At 41.0% G+C, this 16566-nt stretch overlaps 1 protein-coding gene across 2 annotated transcripts; it reads right to left on the reverse strand.

Annotated features, from left to right (window-relative positions):
- Positions 1-3303: 3303 nt before the first annotated feature.
- cpne3 (copine III) lies at positions 3304-16103 on the reverse strand. Of its 2 annotated transcripts, XM_080544351.1 has the most exons (17): positions 16003-16103; positions 14107-14243; positions 13651-13830; positions 12891-12965; positions 12356-12427; positions 12015-12095; positions 11425-11514; positions 9594-9692; positions 8875-8961; positions 8583-8642; positions 8298-8431; positions 7781-7835; positions 7441-7492; positions 7177-7310; positions 6386-6622; positions 5944-6067; positions 3685-3810 (listed from the first exon to the last, which is right to left on the reverse strand). In XM_080544351.1, exons 2-16 carry the CDS (start codon positions 14239-14241, stop codon positions 5948-5950), a joined length of 1611 nt encoding a protein of 536 aa, XP_080400477.1. In that variant the 5' UTR covers positions 14242-14243; positions 16003-16103; the 3' UTR covers positions 3685-3810; positions 5944-5947. The 2 variants fall into 2 exon arrangements, with proteins under 2 accessions (XP_080400476.1, XP_080400477.1); XM_080544350.1 differs by lacking the exon at positions 5944-6067 and having other exon boundaries at positions 3304-3810.
- Positions 16104-16566: the final 463 nt, after the last annotated feature.

Raw genomic sequence — 16566 nt, forward strand, 5'->3', positions numbered from 1 at the left:
AAGACTCATTTCCCTCAAATTCAAGGACCCAACACGGCATAGTTTGAGACAGATCTAGATGAGAATTTATATAATAGGAACTATCCACTCACAGACAACAGTTAAAAAGAGAGGCTTGAATGTGTGAACACTAGATGGTCTCTTGCCTTCTCTACCACAGCACAGCAAAACAATATTTTGTTGAAATGTGTAAAGTTAAGCAATACAGAGACTTATTTACTAGTTGACGAAAGTAAAAAAAAAATATATATCTTTTTTTTTAAATTGAGAGAGAGAGGGGAATTCAAGCACTTTCAATGTCTATTTTCAAAAACTTTTAAGACTTTTTTTTTCAAATTCACAAACTTTCAAGGATTTCAAGGACCCATGGGAACCCTGGATAATGTCATTGTATTATTCACTTTGTAACTTTGAATTGTAGTCTGTCAGTAGTCTGACTGTCTGTCAGTTACCTTTGGAAAGGTCAGTGACGGGTAACATATCTGTCCTAGCCAATATGATGGTGATGTTAAACTGTGTGTATTGTACACTGAACAAAAATATAAACGCAACACTTTTGTTTTTGCTCATACATTTTTCATGAGTTGAAATCAAAGACCTAAGACTTTTTGTACACAAAAGGCCTATTTCTCTCAAGTTGTGTTTGTGTTTGTGTTTCTCTCCAGATTTGTTTAAATCTGTGTTAGTGAGCACTTCTCCTTTGCCGAGATAATCTATCCAACTGACAGGTGTGGCATATCCAGATGCTGATTAGACAGCATGATTATTGTACAGATGTGCTTTAGGCTGGTCACAATAAAAGGCCACTCTAAAATGTGCACTTTTATCACACAGCACAATGCCACAGATGTCGCAAGTTTTGAGGGAGCGTGCAATTGGCATGCTGACTGCAGGAAAGTCCACCAGAGCTGTTGCCTGTGAATTGAATGTTAATTTCTCTACCATAAGCCGTCTCCAATTCCAATTCCAATTCTCGGAAACGAAAAAAGTCTTAGGTCTTTGAATTCAACTCGTGAAAAATTGGAGCAAAACAAAAGTGTTGTATTTTTGTTCAGTGTAAACGGAACTTATTTTTTCATAAAATTCTATTAAAATGCTAACTCCATGTGCAGTCTCCTCTGAGTGTACTATATTCAGGCTTAATGCCTTAAACAAAACAATAAAAAATATATATATATAGTATGACATTACTGCATTCGAGCTGCAGGGAAACCAAGTAACAGACCAAAAGAAACACTTTTCAGTGGGACAAAAAGATGACACAAATGCAAAGACTAATTCACGGAAAGTTTACTTGGATTCACCGCTGAGTAAGGAGACATGCTTGATTCCCTTTGAATATAGCACAATTTAAAGGCACATAGCAGAAAGACAACCATTTGGTTGTGTGAGTATTTATTAAGCCCAATACATTTATTATGTAATACTATGAAACAAAATAATCCAGTTTAAGTACATGTTCAGTCTATTACTAATTATATTATTACAGGATTGGGAAGGCTAAATAAGGGAAGGTCACAAACGATGGCAAACATAGTTAATTAATACTGAAGCCGTTATCGTTATTTATGCTTACATAAATAAGAACGGGTACATGACCATAAAGTGGCAAACATAATTGGCACAGAAGTAAAAATGAACGAACATAATTCTATATTGGATATACTCTGTTGAAATTATCAATAAGAAAAGTATCAAAAATAAAACAATTTTATAGTGGAGAGATGAATACCACATGAATATCATTCAATCATAACACCTGCATACATGATTACCTTATTAAATTTGCTTGAATTACATTTTCATTCATTCTTTTGATATATTTTTGGAAATACTGTATAGCTATTGATAATTGAAAAATATAATGTATAAATGTCTCATGAGTTTAGTTCATCTGTCATACATCTAACTTTGATCTCATGGACGGCCATTCCTTGCATACATAGCTCTGTCTGTGAAAGTGAGAGTGGATACATTTCCCCAGCCCCATTCCTCAGCTGTTTATAAAAAAAAAGGAGTGGGGAGACTGCAATTGTTGTTTGAATCCCAGATTGCCCTTCAAATAAGTCCTGATGTTCCAAATTGCCCATTTGAGTCAATTCCTCCAACTCCCAGGACTCCCCTCTCTCCCATGCAAAGTCCTTCTGTTGAACAGCGCAAGAGCTACAGCGCAGAGTGCGAAAAGTCTTGTCAGGCATATTTATATTTATATTTTTGGCATAAGGTATGAGACTTTTTTCTTTTCTTTTTTTAGTAAGTGAACACAGACCTCACTTTTTCAATAGCTATGATGCAGCTGCTCACGGAATGATAATAGTTAAAAATTGTAAGCATTATGGATTGACCATAAATACACATGAAAATGGATTTTGGGTTAACAACTTCTCTAAGGGACAGATATTTTCGCTTGATAACTTGCAACCAAGGGTTATGGAGGTTAGCACACATGCACTTTTGTGAAACAGTGAAAACATATATAAATTCATAACAAACCATCTGAGGAAGCAAACTTAAGATTTATACAAAAATGATAGCTAAAAAATAAAATTTCTAAGCATCTGACAACTTAAAAAAAACGGTGTTTCCCACATGATTTTGTGTGACTGTGGTATTTAAAAAACAAAAAACAACATCTAGATTTTAGATTCATCGACGGGGGGTGGGATGCTGGCAGAGACAATCTTAGTGCAAACATAAAACATTGCATCACTCACAAAACGTCCTAGCACCGACCTGTCCGGGAAACCTGCTCTAACACTTTCCCACAACAGTGCGAGCAGCGCTGAAACCTAGAGGTTGTCTAAAGTGTGTGAGCGTGCGAGCTTACAGCAGTGGAGTGGGAGTGAGGGATGCTTTGCTGAAGCAACGGCGCAAAACGCAATGTTAGAGATATTACATGTTATTATGAGTGGTGTTTTCGGTTCGATACGAAACTTTGGCGGGACAAATGTGTCGCGGTCTGGTGAACTTGCAAACAACACGCTCACTCGAAGGGGTCAAAAAGTGAAAGTGAAACTTATTGTGTGAACAATGTCTAGTTTTCGGGGTTTTTTATAACACCAACTTGAAGTTTTAAAGTACTCACTCGATATAATAAACAAGTTTAACAATCACTAAATAATTTGTTGATTGGATTCACTATTCTCGTTTGCCGGAGGCTACCGGTAAGGGAGACTTGACTTGTAAACATACTTTCGTTTTAGCTTGTGTTCATCTTGTTATGTGTAGTTAGGTGTTTTTAGCATGTCGATGTTCTCCCAGCATGTTGTGATGTTATTAAAATACAGTTTAGACCTTCGTAGCGATGTGTTTTGTTAGCCCCTAGCTGTTAGCAGCGTTCGTAGCTGTGGCTGCGTTTAGAGTCACTTTTCTCCCATTTAGTGTTTGAGGTGTACCAACATTCAAATACACCTGTTGAGTTCAATTATTCTCTGATTTCAATGTATGACACATCATTTGAAAGCTTACAATCTGTAAGGAGTGTTTAAGCACATGTACAAAACAGAAAAATGACTTTGCCTTCTGGTTGCACATTTCACCAGACCGCGTCACAAATTAGACTGTGGTTGTCCTAAGTGTACTGTAATATGGTGGGACTGAGGAGGGGTTTGGAGTGCTGAGGTTGGTTCCTCTGGGTGTTAGGACAGATCTCCAGGTTGTTAGCAGCTGTTCTGGGGGTCAATTCGTGGTAGGAGCAGGAGTGGGGGGAGTGTTGGTGTTGGGGGGACTCAGCTTGTTCATGTTGAAGTAGGACACCAGCTGGCCAGGGACCTCAGCTAACACAGCCTGAGCCAGCGCCTCCTTGGGTTGCTGGAGGGAGAGAGAGTGAGACAGTTAAGGTTGGGATTGTGTCAGAACGGTTCATAGTAATAACCAATGTTATTTGTATAGCAACTTTCATACAGATTACGCAGCTCAACATGCTCTGACAGTTCAGCACAATTATATCACAATAATAATATTCATAGAATAGAGTGTAATGGAGAAGGAGGAAGTTTGAAAATAACAGTGGGAGCGAGCAAAAGAGGCAGGGAACTAGACATGTGGGGAGAAGCAGGAGCTTGGAGTGCTGGCAAAGGCAGCCTTCACGTGGTTAGACAAAAGTTGGTTAGACGTTAGTTTTCTATTTTTCATGAAAGTCATGATTCTATAGAATATTCAATTCTAAAAGAAAAAAAACTAAAAAAATAGTAATTAGTTGCAGCCCTAATATTTAGAGTGATTTTGTATTTACCATTAATTCTTTAGTTATGTTTACATTCTGCAGTTTATGATGTATGGACTTTCATAGCATATTTCTAACCACAGTGCAAACATATTATGTTGCACCTTTTCTCAAGCTTGTTTAATCCTGACTCATGGCCTACTGTATATCGGTTTAGGGATGCACCGAAATGGAAATTCTTGGCCGAAGCCAAAATGAAGGAAACACTTGGCCGAATACTGAGTGCGTACTGGTTTTTCATTTATTTTGTATTTATTAATTTTTGTACCATTGCATTAATTAAATAAATGTAGATTTGTATTCATGCTTGTATGCTTATTCATGTAAAATGATCATTAGAAAAATTACGTGTTTGAAATTGTATGTAGAGTACCAGTCGAAGGTTTGGATTCACCTTCTCATTCAATCGTGAGTTGAGTGTATCGTTACATCCCTACTGGGCGGTGTTCACAGTTTCATTTTCCACTGACATACACACACACCAAGCTGATTGAGAGAATGCCAAGAGTGTGCAAAGCTGTCATCAAAGCTAAAGGTGGCTACTTTGAAGAATCTAAAATATAAAACATATTCTGGTTTGTTTAACACTTTTTTGTCTACTACATAATTTCATGTGTTCTTTCATAGTTTTGATGTCTTCAGTATTAATCTACAATGTAGAAAATAATCTATAAAGAAAGAAAAAACACTGAATGAGAAGGTGTCCAAACTTTTGACTGATACTGTACTTTATGTCACGTAATATTTCCGCATTTCATGAAAGATGTACATTTTGACAGCGGCTGGTGAAAAGGGGATGTCACCAATCAAACTGTTTGGACTTTTATTTAGAAAAACGGAAATACATGTCAACGTTGTTGAAAATCACATCACACACTCGCTAGTCAAGCCAAAATATTGCAATGCATGGATTCAGTGAGTAATCCCTACTACTACCGAGTTAACTATAACACTACTTTACCTTGTTAGCAGGCTCACAAAACAAGCTGTGTTAATTTACTAGCGAGTATGTCATTGATTTTCAACAACGCTGAAATGTATTTACATTTTTCGAAATAAAAGTCAGAACATTAAATCGGCTGCCGGCTTGTTACCCCTTTCACCAGCAGCTGTCACATGATACTGTGATCCCATCAGCTTCCAGTGATTGCTTAGCTTGCGCTTGTCTTAATATCAGAAAGTTGCCTCTCGTTGTCTTTCAGAGAACAGATGCCAAACTGCCGACATGTTTGCTATAATTGGGCCTATATGACTTGGCAGTAGGCAGTCATCACTCAATGCTTGTCTCATTCACAAAACAGCATGGGTTGCTTGCACTGATCGTGTCTTCAAAAAAACGTCTCGTATTTATAACATTCAGCCTTTTTCACACAATCGGCCGAACACCGAATGTGCTTTTGTTTTGCTATTTTCAGCCGAATAATTTTGGTGGCCGAACTTTCGGTGCATCCCTATATCAGTTATTAGTAATGATGCTGTCAGTCCAACAAGATAAACAAACTCATGCCTCACTGTGTACTGAATTATTTAAAAAGTCAAATCAAAAAGTCAAAATCTGGTTTCTAGATGAAAGGTGATATGAAGGGAAATAGGGGCTAGTATGACGTACAGTGTTCAAGCTAATATGTATTGGTATTAGAACACTACTGTATGCCAGACAGACCATGCAAGCAAGACAGGGAGCTAGGGAGAGTAACTGAAGCAGTTGGTACCCCTACGTTTCTATGAAGGATTGGGCTCATTGGGCTCATTGGGAGGCTTCAGCTTGTGTAAATTGAAGTAGGACACCACTTGTTCAGGCAACTCTGCCAGCACGCACTGGGCAAGAGCTTCACTTGTTGCCTGAAATGAGACGGATACACAAGGCAAAGTAAAAAAGCTGGTGGGAAGCTCTAGTGGCGGGGGGGTGGGGGGGTGGGACTGTCTCTGCTTCCCAGATGCAAATATCTAATTTGTGTAGAAGCTTCAGGCCAGTGTATTAGCCTGATGAAAAAAGCACTTCGAATGAAACTAGTACTTTTCATTAAAGCATGCTTGTTTTGTCAATGAAAAGGGTTATTCTAGATCAGAAAATCACAGAACAGTGCTTTCATAACATCAGGTCTTCAAGTCCAAGCCCATTGCAGTAAACAGAACAACGTGTCACCACAGATTACTTACGTTCTGGAACTTTCTGAATGGCACAAACTGGACGATGTCTCGTACAGCCACCTCTCCCGAGGGCGATCGCAGACGGCCGTCGTCCCCGTCCAAAAACTCCATGGTGCTGAAGTCTGCCCCGCCGACACCCACGATAATGATGGAGATAGGGAGGCGCGAGGCGTTGACGATGGCGCTGCGCGTCTGGTCCAAGTCTGTGATCACGCCGTCCGTGATGATGAGGAGGACAAAGTATTGCTGCAGACAGGGAGGAGGAACAAGAAGAAGAGGGAGAAGGAAGGTGGAATTCGGTTGTTAAGTCGTGACGTGTTTCCGGGCCCAACGTTGGCTGAGGCGCTCTCTTCGAAATGCCTCAGTAATAATAATAATTCATTATATTTGTATAGCGCTTTTCCGAGGCACAAAGACGCTGACAATATGGGGAAAACGGGAAAGTGCTGTGTCCCTTGTTGTATGAATAGATCCGAATCTAAAAAACGATTGAACTGTCATTCTACCGCTGTAGTACGTACACTGGTACTCTGGTGCAGGGAATTTCTGGTTTGGACCCGGAAATTGCTAAACGTCACGTTTGACGTCAGACTTAACCGAATATTGTTAACAACAACATGATTTTCAAGTCAAGGTAGACTATTCTCTGTTGATATCACAGAAGAGCGGTGTAAATGAATGGCTCGACCTTTAATAACATTGTTCTGTTACAGTGACAGAAATCTGAGGGAGAAAGGATCAACATGGATAAGGAGTGCAGGGGCAGACAGAGGCAGTATGTGGCGGGAGCTGTTACTCACATCAGCTGTCTTCTGCTGGGCTGCCTCCAGACCGAAGCGCGCCACGTGGTTGATGATGGGAGAGAAGTTGGTGGGACCGTAGAGCTTCACCTGAGGAAGGCACACTCTGTAGGCCTCCACTATACCCTCGATACCTGTACGACACACACACACACACACCTCTAAGCACTTGTACAATCCCCAGATTGCTTGTTAACTCACTCCCATATTGTCTTTGTCCCCCCCCCCCTCCTCCACTTCCCAAAATGTCCCCTGTCAACATACCTGCACAGAACGGATTTGCAGGATTGAAACTTAGAGGAAACTCATGGGAAACCTGTTAAAACACATGACATTGTACTTGATCAGGGTTGCACACTGGTGACGGCCCGAAAGCAGAAGAAATGATCAATGCCTTAACGGAGAACATTTCTGTGGACGTGGGGGGAGGGGGAGTGCTAGCGGAGAACATTTTTGTCAAGGGGTCGGGGAGAGATAGAGCTAGGATTAGCGGTGGTAGATGGATAGCGCTAATGGTGGTCTAACAATGATGTGGAAGTAGCCGGCGGCGGATTTAACGAAAAGCTAACATTTGTAATTATCACACTAAATGATGTATATTCACCTGCCAGCTGGGAGGGATCTGGGCTCCGAAGCCAAAAGCAGGGAACATCTTGTCACTGCAGAGGGGTGAGATTTAACACGGGTATAGGATTAGCAAATGTAAGGGTGTGAGTTTCAGTTTTATCCATAATCAGGGTTCCCACACCTTCTGAAACATCAGATTCAAGCACCTTTCAACGACTTTAAAGACTCAATTCCCTCAAATTCAAGGACCCAACACGGCATAGTTTGAGACAGATCAAGATGAGAATTTAGATAATAGGAACTATCCGCTCACAGACGACTGTTACTGTGTTAAGTTAAGCAATACAGAGACTTATCTACTATAATTATGTCAAACTTTTTTTTTAATATATAGATTTTTTTGGGAGAGAGAGGGGAATTCAAGCACTTTCAATGACCCATATCTATTTTCAAAAACTTTTAAGGCCTTGATTTCAAATTCACAAACTTTCAAAGATTTCAAGGACCCGTGGGAACCCTGCATAATGTAACAACGGTGTATATGCTCAGTTTACCTGTCGTAGTCTTGGATGACGTTGCCTACAGACCAGATGGCAGACAGGTACTCGTTATACCCTTGGGGGCTGATATAGTGGAGCGACTGAGGAGACTTAGGGTCACCGTTGGACCCAGTGAAGTCAATGGCAACCTACGGTTTTTGGGGGAAGAGAGATTGGACTGAACTCATCAAGACAAGATACATGACACATTCCGCTATTCATGAACAAAGCTAGTAAACTAAACAAAAAAATGGGCATTCTCATACCGATTACGATAAATAACCATCATACTTTACTTACAGTGAAGTTCAACTGGCAACCGCCCATGACGTAGTCCAGGAAAGAATACTCCTTCACCACCTGTATGACCCCAGATAAGAAACACTTTGAGAGGCTATACTCAGAAGAAGCCCAAGCTCTCCAAACATTTCTGCTAACAGTCTGGCTGTCATGAAGGTCATTACAAAACAAAATGTAATGGCCAAAACCACTCAATGTATTGCTGTCATGATTTCCTCTAGGGTATGATGAGGGCAGACTATCAACTGAGTATTTAATGGAGTTGTTATTAGAGTAAAGAACATAGAAGTACCTGGCATAGCTTCACACACACAACACCTGAGTTTTTGTAGTGTTTCTTCTTCTGTTTCTTCTTACTGTTGATGCATTCAAACTCCGCCTGGCGAGACAATTTTTTTTTACATTTCAACCAATAGACGTCATATTTACTACAGTAACACAGGACGAAAAACATCAATTGCTGTGATCCCAATTTGTAGTTGAGTGAAAGTCATGGTATTGTCAACAGACAGACAACCACAGATGGCAGTGGTTTACTATGGGTCTCATACTACTATGGGTCTCATAGTAAACCACTGACATCTGTGGATAAATCATGTGTGGGTTGGGATTATATTATGATATAGCTGTAATACAAGCCAGGCAGTTACTTAGTCAGTGAGTTCATAGTCGGTGCAATTACTGTAAGCAGACATGCTGCAGTACGGTTTAAAAATGTTGACTCGTCGAAAAAAAAAAATAGGTTATGTTTTGGTCAGGGACAGCCATTGTGTCTACAGGGGAAAAGCTGCTTTTACTGTGCTCCTCAGACGTGGAATAATCTTCAGGGTAAACTAAGCACGTGGTCCTTAACAGCAGTACAGAGACATCCTCTCGTTTTGATTGGTTAATGTGAGTATTTTGGAGCGTTTTTAAGGTGTTGTTTTGTAATCATGTTTTATTCTATTCAGGGCACACCCGCAAAAAAGAGACCTCAGTCTCAGTGTGTCTTCCTGAATAAATCAATCTCACCGGTGAATGGCGCGCTGCCTCTTGCAGACGTTTCATATTGGTCTCGAAGATTCCAATGAGGTCATGAGAGCCGTCGCTGTCGTAGTCATAACACTCCACCTGAGGAAGAGACGGGTTACAGAGACGAACAAACAAACACACTCCAACTAACATTCAGATGGCATCAAAGGAGGGTGACTGAGAAGAGCATGCAATGGTTAATGGTTAATGCAAGACCTCTTCATCCCCACTACCTCCCCTGTACAGTTTCTCTACTATTCCTTCTTCTAGCATTGTGACTGCCAATGCCCCCCCCTGGTCCTAGCATAGATTTATTTTTCTTATGACGACTGATGGATAGATGATTCACTTACTTAGACAAATAGATTTGTTGTAAGTCGCTTTGGATAAAGGCGTCTGCTAAGGGGTGTAACGGTACACGTATTTGTACCGAAAATCTTCGGTATGGGGTCCTTCGGTGCGGTTTGCGTGTGTACTGAATGAATGCGTCGTTCTTTTACCCACTGCACTTTTTTGTGTGTTGAAATAATCTCAGCCAGTACTCATGCGCACACACACCACAGAGATTGTTAGTCAGCAGAGTGAAGCGCATTTAAGCTGCCTCTCGCTAACGATTCAGACCATAGGTGTTTTTATAGCAGTGGACTCTGTTGTCGAGAACACAGGTTTTAAAACACATGTTGAAAGTAATCGAGCCATTGATTCGCAACATTTTTGTCTACCGTTACACGCCTAGCATCTGTAAATGACAAAAACATTTTAAAAATGTATAAAGAAATGTTAACCCTGAACCAAAACCCCATGGTGTTAGATGGGAATCAAGTGAACACAACAAACCAAGCTAAGGGCACACGTCACACACAGATAAGTAACACTAACGCACAGCAAACGGATGATGCCAGCGGCCTCATCATCCCACCATCTCCATTTGTCAACCAAGAGAAGAAGGACGTCTATGGAAGGACTGAACCTGGTGATCCTTTTGTGTTGAGGACATGTAAGCCTTAGATGTTTTAAATATATGTTGCCTTCCTTGTACTGTAGCAAAGCAGTAATTCACATGAGACCAGCCCAGCTGAATGAATGAGTGTTGAGAGTGACCCACCAAAGGATGGGTGCAGGGTGTGTTTTCCTAGTGTTCTCACTATTCACTACACACACACACACACACACTTCACCCTTCATCTGAAGGCACATGAGTTGGACACACATACCAGGATGACATGGGTAACTCACTTGTCCTGAGGTGTGGGAAGTAGCTCTTCCTTACGATTGAGATTGATTTAGGCATTAAAAGCTGAAAATCACCAATCGTTAACGTCAAAATAAATGCAGCTAATCTCTCCAAAGAGCACGACCACCATATAAAATCCATTCTTTCGCTTCTAATTCTACTGTTTTTATTGCTTTACTCTGCTAGTAACCATACATATCGTCACCTTATTCAAATAATGGCTTACGTCATATTTTCAAGTTGCGAAAAACGGAATAAACTGAACCAAATGTACAATATATGATATTTAGGCAAAAACATAATTTTCCTCAAAAGTGACGTGTGCCATTATTGTAAGAAGGTGATGTATCTAAAGACGGCGTTCAACGGGGAGTTTTGTGCTGTTAATTATCATGCAAATCTCCGGGAAATCTGGGATAAATGCTACATCAAAGCATCGCTGTGTCAAAAGCATCAAAGCATCGATGTGTGGCAAGGGGTATCTCTCCCCCACCCAGAAAATTAATTGGTTAAGTATTTAAATGCACTTGAATCTGTGTGTGTGTGTGTGTGTGTGTGTGTGTGTGTGTGTGTGTGTGTGTGTGAGTGTGTGTGTACCTTTACTGATTTCTCCATGTCTCCTCCGCAAAGAGACCGCAGGGGGATTCTGAAGGGTCGCCATGATGGGTTCAGGTTGTTTTTCACCACCTGCACACGACACAGGGACATTCACATCAGGCACACTAAGTAACACAGCATCTGGATACAGCTTGAGAGCAGGCTCAAAGTCCCATAAACCAGATTCAACTTTGCTCAGTAAATGCATGACAATCCAATCCAACACAATGTGAATTTGTTATGATGTTGTTTGACATCGCCCTTGTTCTTGAACCGTCTCAGTACAGTACAGAGGGGGTTGTCATGTTCTCTTCTCCTACACCACAACATGGTGAAAACGACAGAACGAGAGTAGCAGCGTATTATCCAAAGTCAGTCGATATGATAGGGAAATGACGCAGTAACGACACAAGAGGAAGCTGTTGCAAGTTGGCAAGTTGGCCATTACAACATGGGGGAACAGAACGACAACACTGGATGGAAATCACTCTTGCCCCCACATCACACAAGACGAAAAGTGGAAAACAGATAGGCCTGTGTTTTTCCAGATCATGAGAGGGGACATTGTGAAAGTCAGTGTGGTACTGTACCTCTGTTCTATGGGCCAGCTGCCATCCGGTCTCTGTCTGCTTGTAGAACTCCAAGTAGGGGTCGGACTTCCCAAAGAAATCCTGAGAACAGTCATTGCATCTTTCAGACATTAGCTTCAACTGCATTCATCAGCTTCGTTGAGCGGAAAATAAAACTGGTAATTATTGTGTGATTGCGATATGATATTAAAAGTCCATACGTCAGAAACTGAATGTAGAGTATAAATATAACTGGAGACGCTGGTCATTTCTGGAGACAGGCAGCAATTACGACATTAAGACGGTCTCCAGTTATGCAGTTTATGACTTAGCATATCGCTTGAGGAATTTAGCAAAGTTACCTTGTTGTCAAGTTTCCTGGCGTCAACCTCAAAATTCACCACCCTGTTGTCATTTATTTCTTCAGCTCTTATCTACAAAGAAACGGGAGACAAAACAAACAGGAAGACATTGTTTGACATCAAAGTAATGACATTGTTTGACATCAAAGTAATGACATTGTTTTGATATGACCCTTATTTGTGGATTGACTGGACTGTGGGTAATATTCACACACTAAGAACATTATAATGGCCCAATATGAAACATCCATCCAGGCCAACATTACTGTAATGCTGCTGACCCAATGAGAGCCCTAAAGGCCAGTTCAGCACGTCACTGTCATCCATTTCACTCTTTTTCTTGCCAGGTAAACACAACTTGTGTCATTGTTATGGAAAAGGTCATCTGTGTCTGTGCACGTTGCAGTGCGTTGCCTTGCTTTGATGTGAACTGCCCAGTTTTAGAATGTTGGAAACCAGTTTTGGGATTCTGTTGCAAGTTTTCACTCATCTAGTTGCGAATCTTTGATCTGAACTGGCCTTAAATGACACTCACTGTAATGGTCCCTTTTCCCGCTGGTCTTTTGTTCTTCAAGACAAGTGGTCGTGTCAGCTTCCTACTGGACACCACCTGAAATTGAGAATGTGATGCAGGATAATTAATATTTAAAAGAATTATAATCAAGTGGACACATCAAACTGCCACGGTGTCATCTTAACTGAGGCCATTGTAGTGACCCCCACGAAGTGCCGGGTGTATTGGCAACATAACAGCGCACAGCGGACCCGCATCCCCCCCCCAATCAGCCAGTGCCCAGGGAAGAAAACCACAGGCTCGTTAAACCAACATGCCACACCTGCGCCCTCTCACAGGAGGCACCCATATAGAGCAGTGGAGCTAACACATGGGGGAGAGAGAGCTACAGACCGGGGACACGTATGGACTGGGTGAGAGCCGGATCCCGTGTCCCGAGGCCCTTACCTGGAGTGTAACCCGTGGGAACATTATTGAGAACCCTCAGTTGAACTTTGACCCTGTTGTTGAGGGACCTTCTTTTGATTAAATGTGCCAGTGCGGCTGAACTGCTCCCTGTTGTCGGTGTCTGTTTCTACCTTGGTTGTGCTTGTTTATACCCGGTCCTACGTGGTGGTCACCACACCATGCAAAACAAAACAAATAGACAAATGTAACATGTGGTATGAAGTTACAGGTTCGACAGGTTGTAACTTCATACCACATGTTCCACAACATGAAAGCCTTTGTGGACATAACAAACTAAAATGTCCCATACAAGATGAGAGGAGATGATTTTTACCTGGCCCATTGTGCACTCAAATTCCCCCAGGAAGTCGTCATCGCTTAGGTCAACTGTTTTATTGTCGATATCGTAGACTCCAAACTTCAATTTCTGTACCACCTCAAAGTAGTAGTCGATCAAAAACTTCTTGGCAAACTGTGGGTTGAGGCAATTCTGTACTGTTTCTGTTCGGCCAACCTATACAGACAAACATTAATGAAAATGAGTGAATGATCTTTAGTCAGGTACAACGAAATTCAAAAATTAAATCAAATCATATACATTTTCAGTCTAAAAATAGCCTAAAGGTAGATAAACAGTTGATAACACTGAACTGGCCTCTTAATCTTGAACTGCTCCTCGTGGCAGGCTACAGTATGACTGAAGTGCAGTATTGACAATAATTCAAGCACCTTTTTCGGCTGAGACAACATTTACAATGTGGCCCTGTTTCCAGGACAACCAATGACTGACCTCATACCACTGGGAGCCAGATGTGTTCATGAGCAGCACACACAGAGGGTCGGACTTGGAGCCGATGTCCTTATCCAGGAGGTGATCACAGGAAATTGTGAGCTCCACCTTCGTCACACACTGCGCTGTTGCCATATCTGCTTTCAACACGTGTAGACACACACACACACACACACACACACACACACACACACACAGTGACCGTTATGTTTGTACACACGATCAGGCCGGATGAACGCACTGGAGGCAGGAATCCAAACAGGATACCTCGTGCAGATTATGTGGATGACAATTAATTGGAATGTAATCCATTATTTTTGCAACGCCCATGTGGGGCTGGCTGGTGTTATATTATACAGTGGGGGAAATAAGTATTTGATACCCTGCTGAGTTTTGTAAGTTTGCTCACTTGAAATGAACGGTCTAAAATGTTAATGGTAGGTTCATTTTAACAGTGAGACTGAATATCCACACAAAAAAATTTTTTTATATAAAAGGTCAGACGATTTCATACCTGTATATATAAAAAATAAATAAAAATAAAAATCAATAAATAAAGCTGGTGAACGCATTACGTCTGACTAGATTCTAGAATCTAATGTTATCATTACACTCGTTTTCTGCAGTGTCAACTGTTTTCAACAGCGTATAAGCAGTTAGCATTTGTTGACAAGCATAAGCGCCTGTTTGTTTTGCGCAGAATCAGAAGATCAAAAGAGTTGAATAATAAACACATTTATAAGCAGCGATTTGGTGATTCAGTCAACCAGCTGCTGTCACAATTCTAGGCCCGATTTAGAAGCAAAGTGTCCCAAGAAATATGTGTCACACCCCTTATTCAATTAAAGTCCCCGACCACATTAATATTGGTTGTAACGACCACTCAGATCAGAGCAGAGACCATGTTTTGTGTCCCCCCCCCCCCCCCCCGGTAAGAGACAGGCAGCACACATAACCTAACCAATGGTAACCAATGGTTACGTTATTTGTATAGCAAAAACCACACCCAACGAGTGTTTTTCTGCTTGTTTGAGCATAGCTTTATTTTACTAGCCACAGTTTTGCCAAAATGACTCATGTCATGGAAACTATGAATCGTCAAGAAGGAGCCAAACTTCTAGCAAATGGCTACAGAGCCTTGTAGCACCCTATAATGTAATAATTTCCTGATAATGTAATAACATGTCCACTTAACTCCATCGAAAATGTAATAAAACCCAATAATGTAATAATTGACCAATAATATAATAAAATAACCTGACTGATATTGTAATACATTTTTTACATTATTGGGAATTTATTACACTTTCAGGTGGGTCTTTAGGTTATTTTATTACATTATTGGTCAATTATTACATTATAGGGTGCTACAAGCCTCCTCCTCTCTCTGCAGTCACTAGCAGACAGGTAGCTGGGCGTGGACAGCAGCTCGGCTGGCAGTGCTATCTGGTTTATTAGCCTGTTATAACCTATAGGGGACTATAGTAGAGGGACTAAACGATAAACATGTCACGTAAATGGGATTGATGCAATCGTAGCGCAACGCCCTACAGGCAGCTAGCGTCCAGTTTCTCTGGGTATAAATCAGACGACTCGAGGCCACATCAGGGCTGGTTGACAGCAGCAGCTTGTTAGCTAAGCTAGCTAGCTGTGTGAGACACCAAGCACTTACTTGATTGTTTTAGCAACAACATGACACATCGCGGCAGACTAATATCAAACATTGTATAGAACAACGTCATTATACTATAGCTACGATGATCCATTACCAGATGCATAGCTAGTTGACTTGTTACCTAACATACCTAGATCTACGCCTGCTTCCAGTAAAGATGGTGAAACCAAAGACCGTTAAATATTAAATGTTGACAGTCGCATATCCTTACTGCTACTTACTGTCTTCGGTGTAGTTGTGCGAGTTGCTTTCGAGATGAAGGTGTTAAACACTGTTGACGATCCACTCGTACTCACATCTGTAAACAAAGAGTGTAAAAAGAGAGTCTTCTCAAAGAAGCGTAGACTTTAGGTAGAGATAAACTACCAGAACCCTCATTCACTTGTTCTGAGAACGACAGCGCTGCAGCTCCGCCCATGTAGGTCACGTGTATGTCCATTTGATTTTCTTCAAAATACTTAAAACTTTCCACTTGTTTAGTTTCCCCCCCCCCCCCAATTAAATCGTTTAAACATGTTTCCTGCCTTCGTTTCTCAAAACTCTACACAGAACACTGAAGAGTTCACAATTTGTATCTCTTCTCAAAACCACTAAAACGATACACACAACTATCAGATCTCCTAACACTGGTGTGCTAAATTTCAAACACTACCATCAAAATAGTGTTCATATGTCAAACTGTATAGAAATTGTTTCTGGGTAAGTAAGTAAGTAAGTAAAGCTTTATTTATATAGCACCTTTCATACAAGAAATGCAGCTCAAAGTGCTTTACAAAATTACAACA

The sequence above is a fragment of the Nansenia antarctica genome, assembly GCF_963989245.1.
Source record: "Nansenia antarctica genome assembly, chromosome: 13".
NCBI lineage: Eukaryota > Metazoa > Chordata > Actinopteri > Argentiniformes > Microstomatidae > Nansenia > Nansenia antarctica.

Excerpts from the sequence above, each read along its gene's own strand:
- cpne3 (XM_080544350.1), bottom strand. The coding sequence starts at position 14,241 with ATGGCAACAGCGCAGTGTGTGACGAAGGTGGAGCTCACAATTTCCTGT. Across the intron at positions 8,962-9,593 it reads AGGCAGCGCGCCATTCACCG|GCGGAGTTTGAATGCATCAA; the intron begins GTGAGATTGATT and ends TTGTCTCGCCAG. Across the intron at positions 6,623-7,176 it reads CCCAGCAGAAGACAGCTGAT|CAATACTTTGTCCTCCTCAT; the intron begins GTGAGTAACAGC and ends CCCTGTCTGCAG.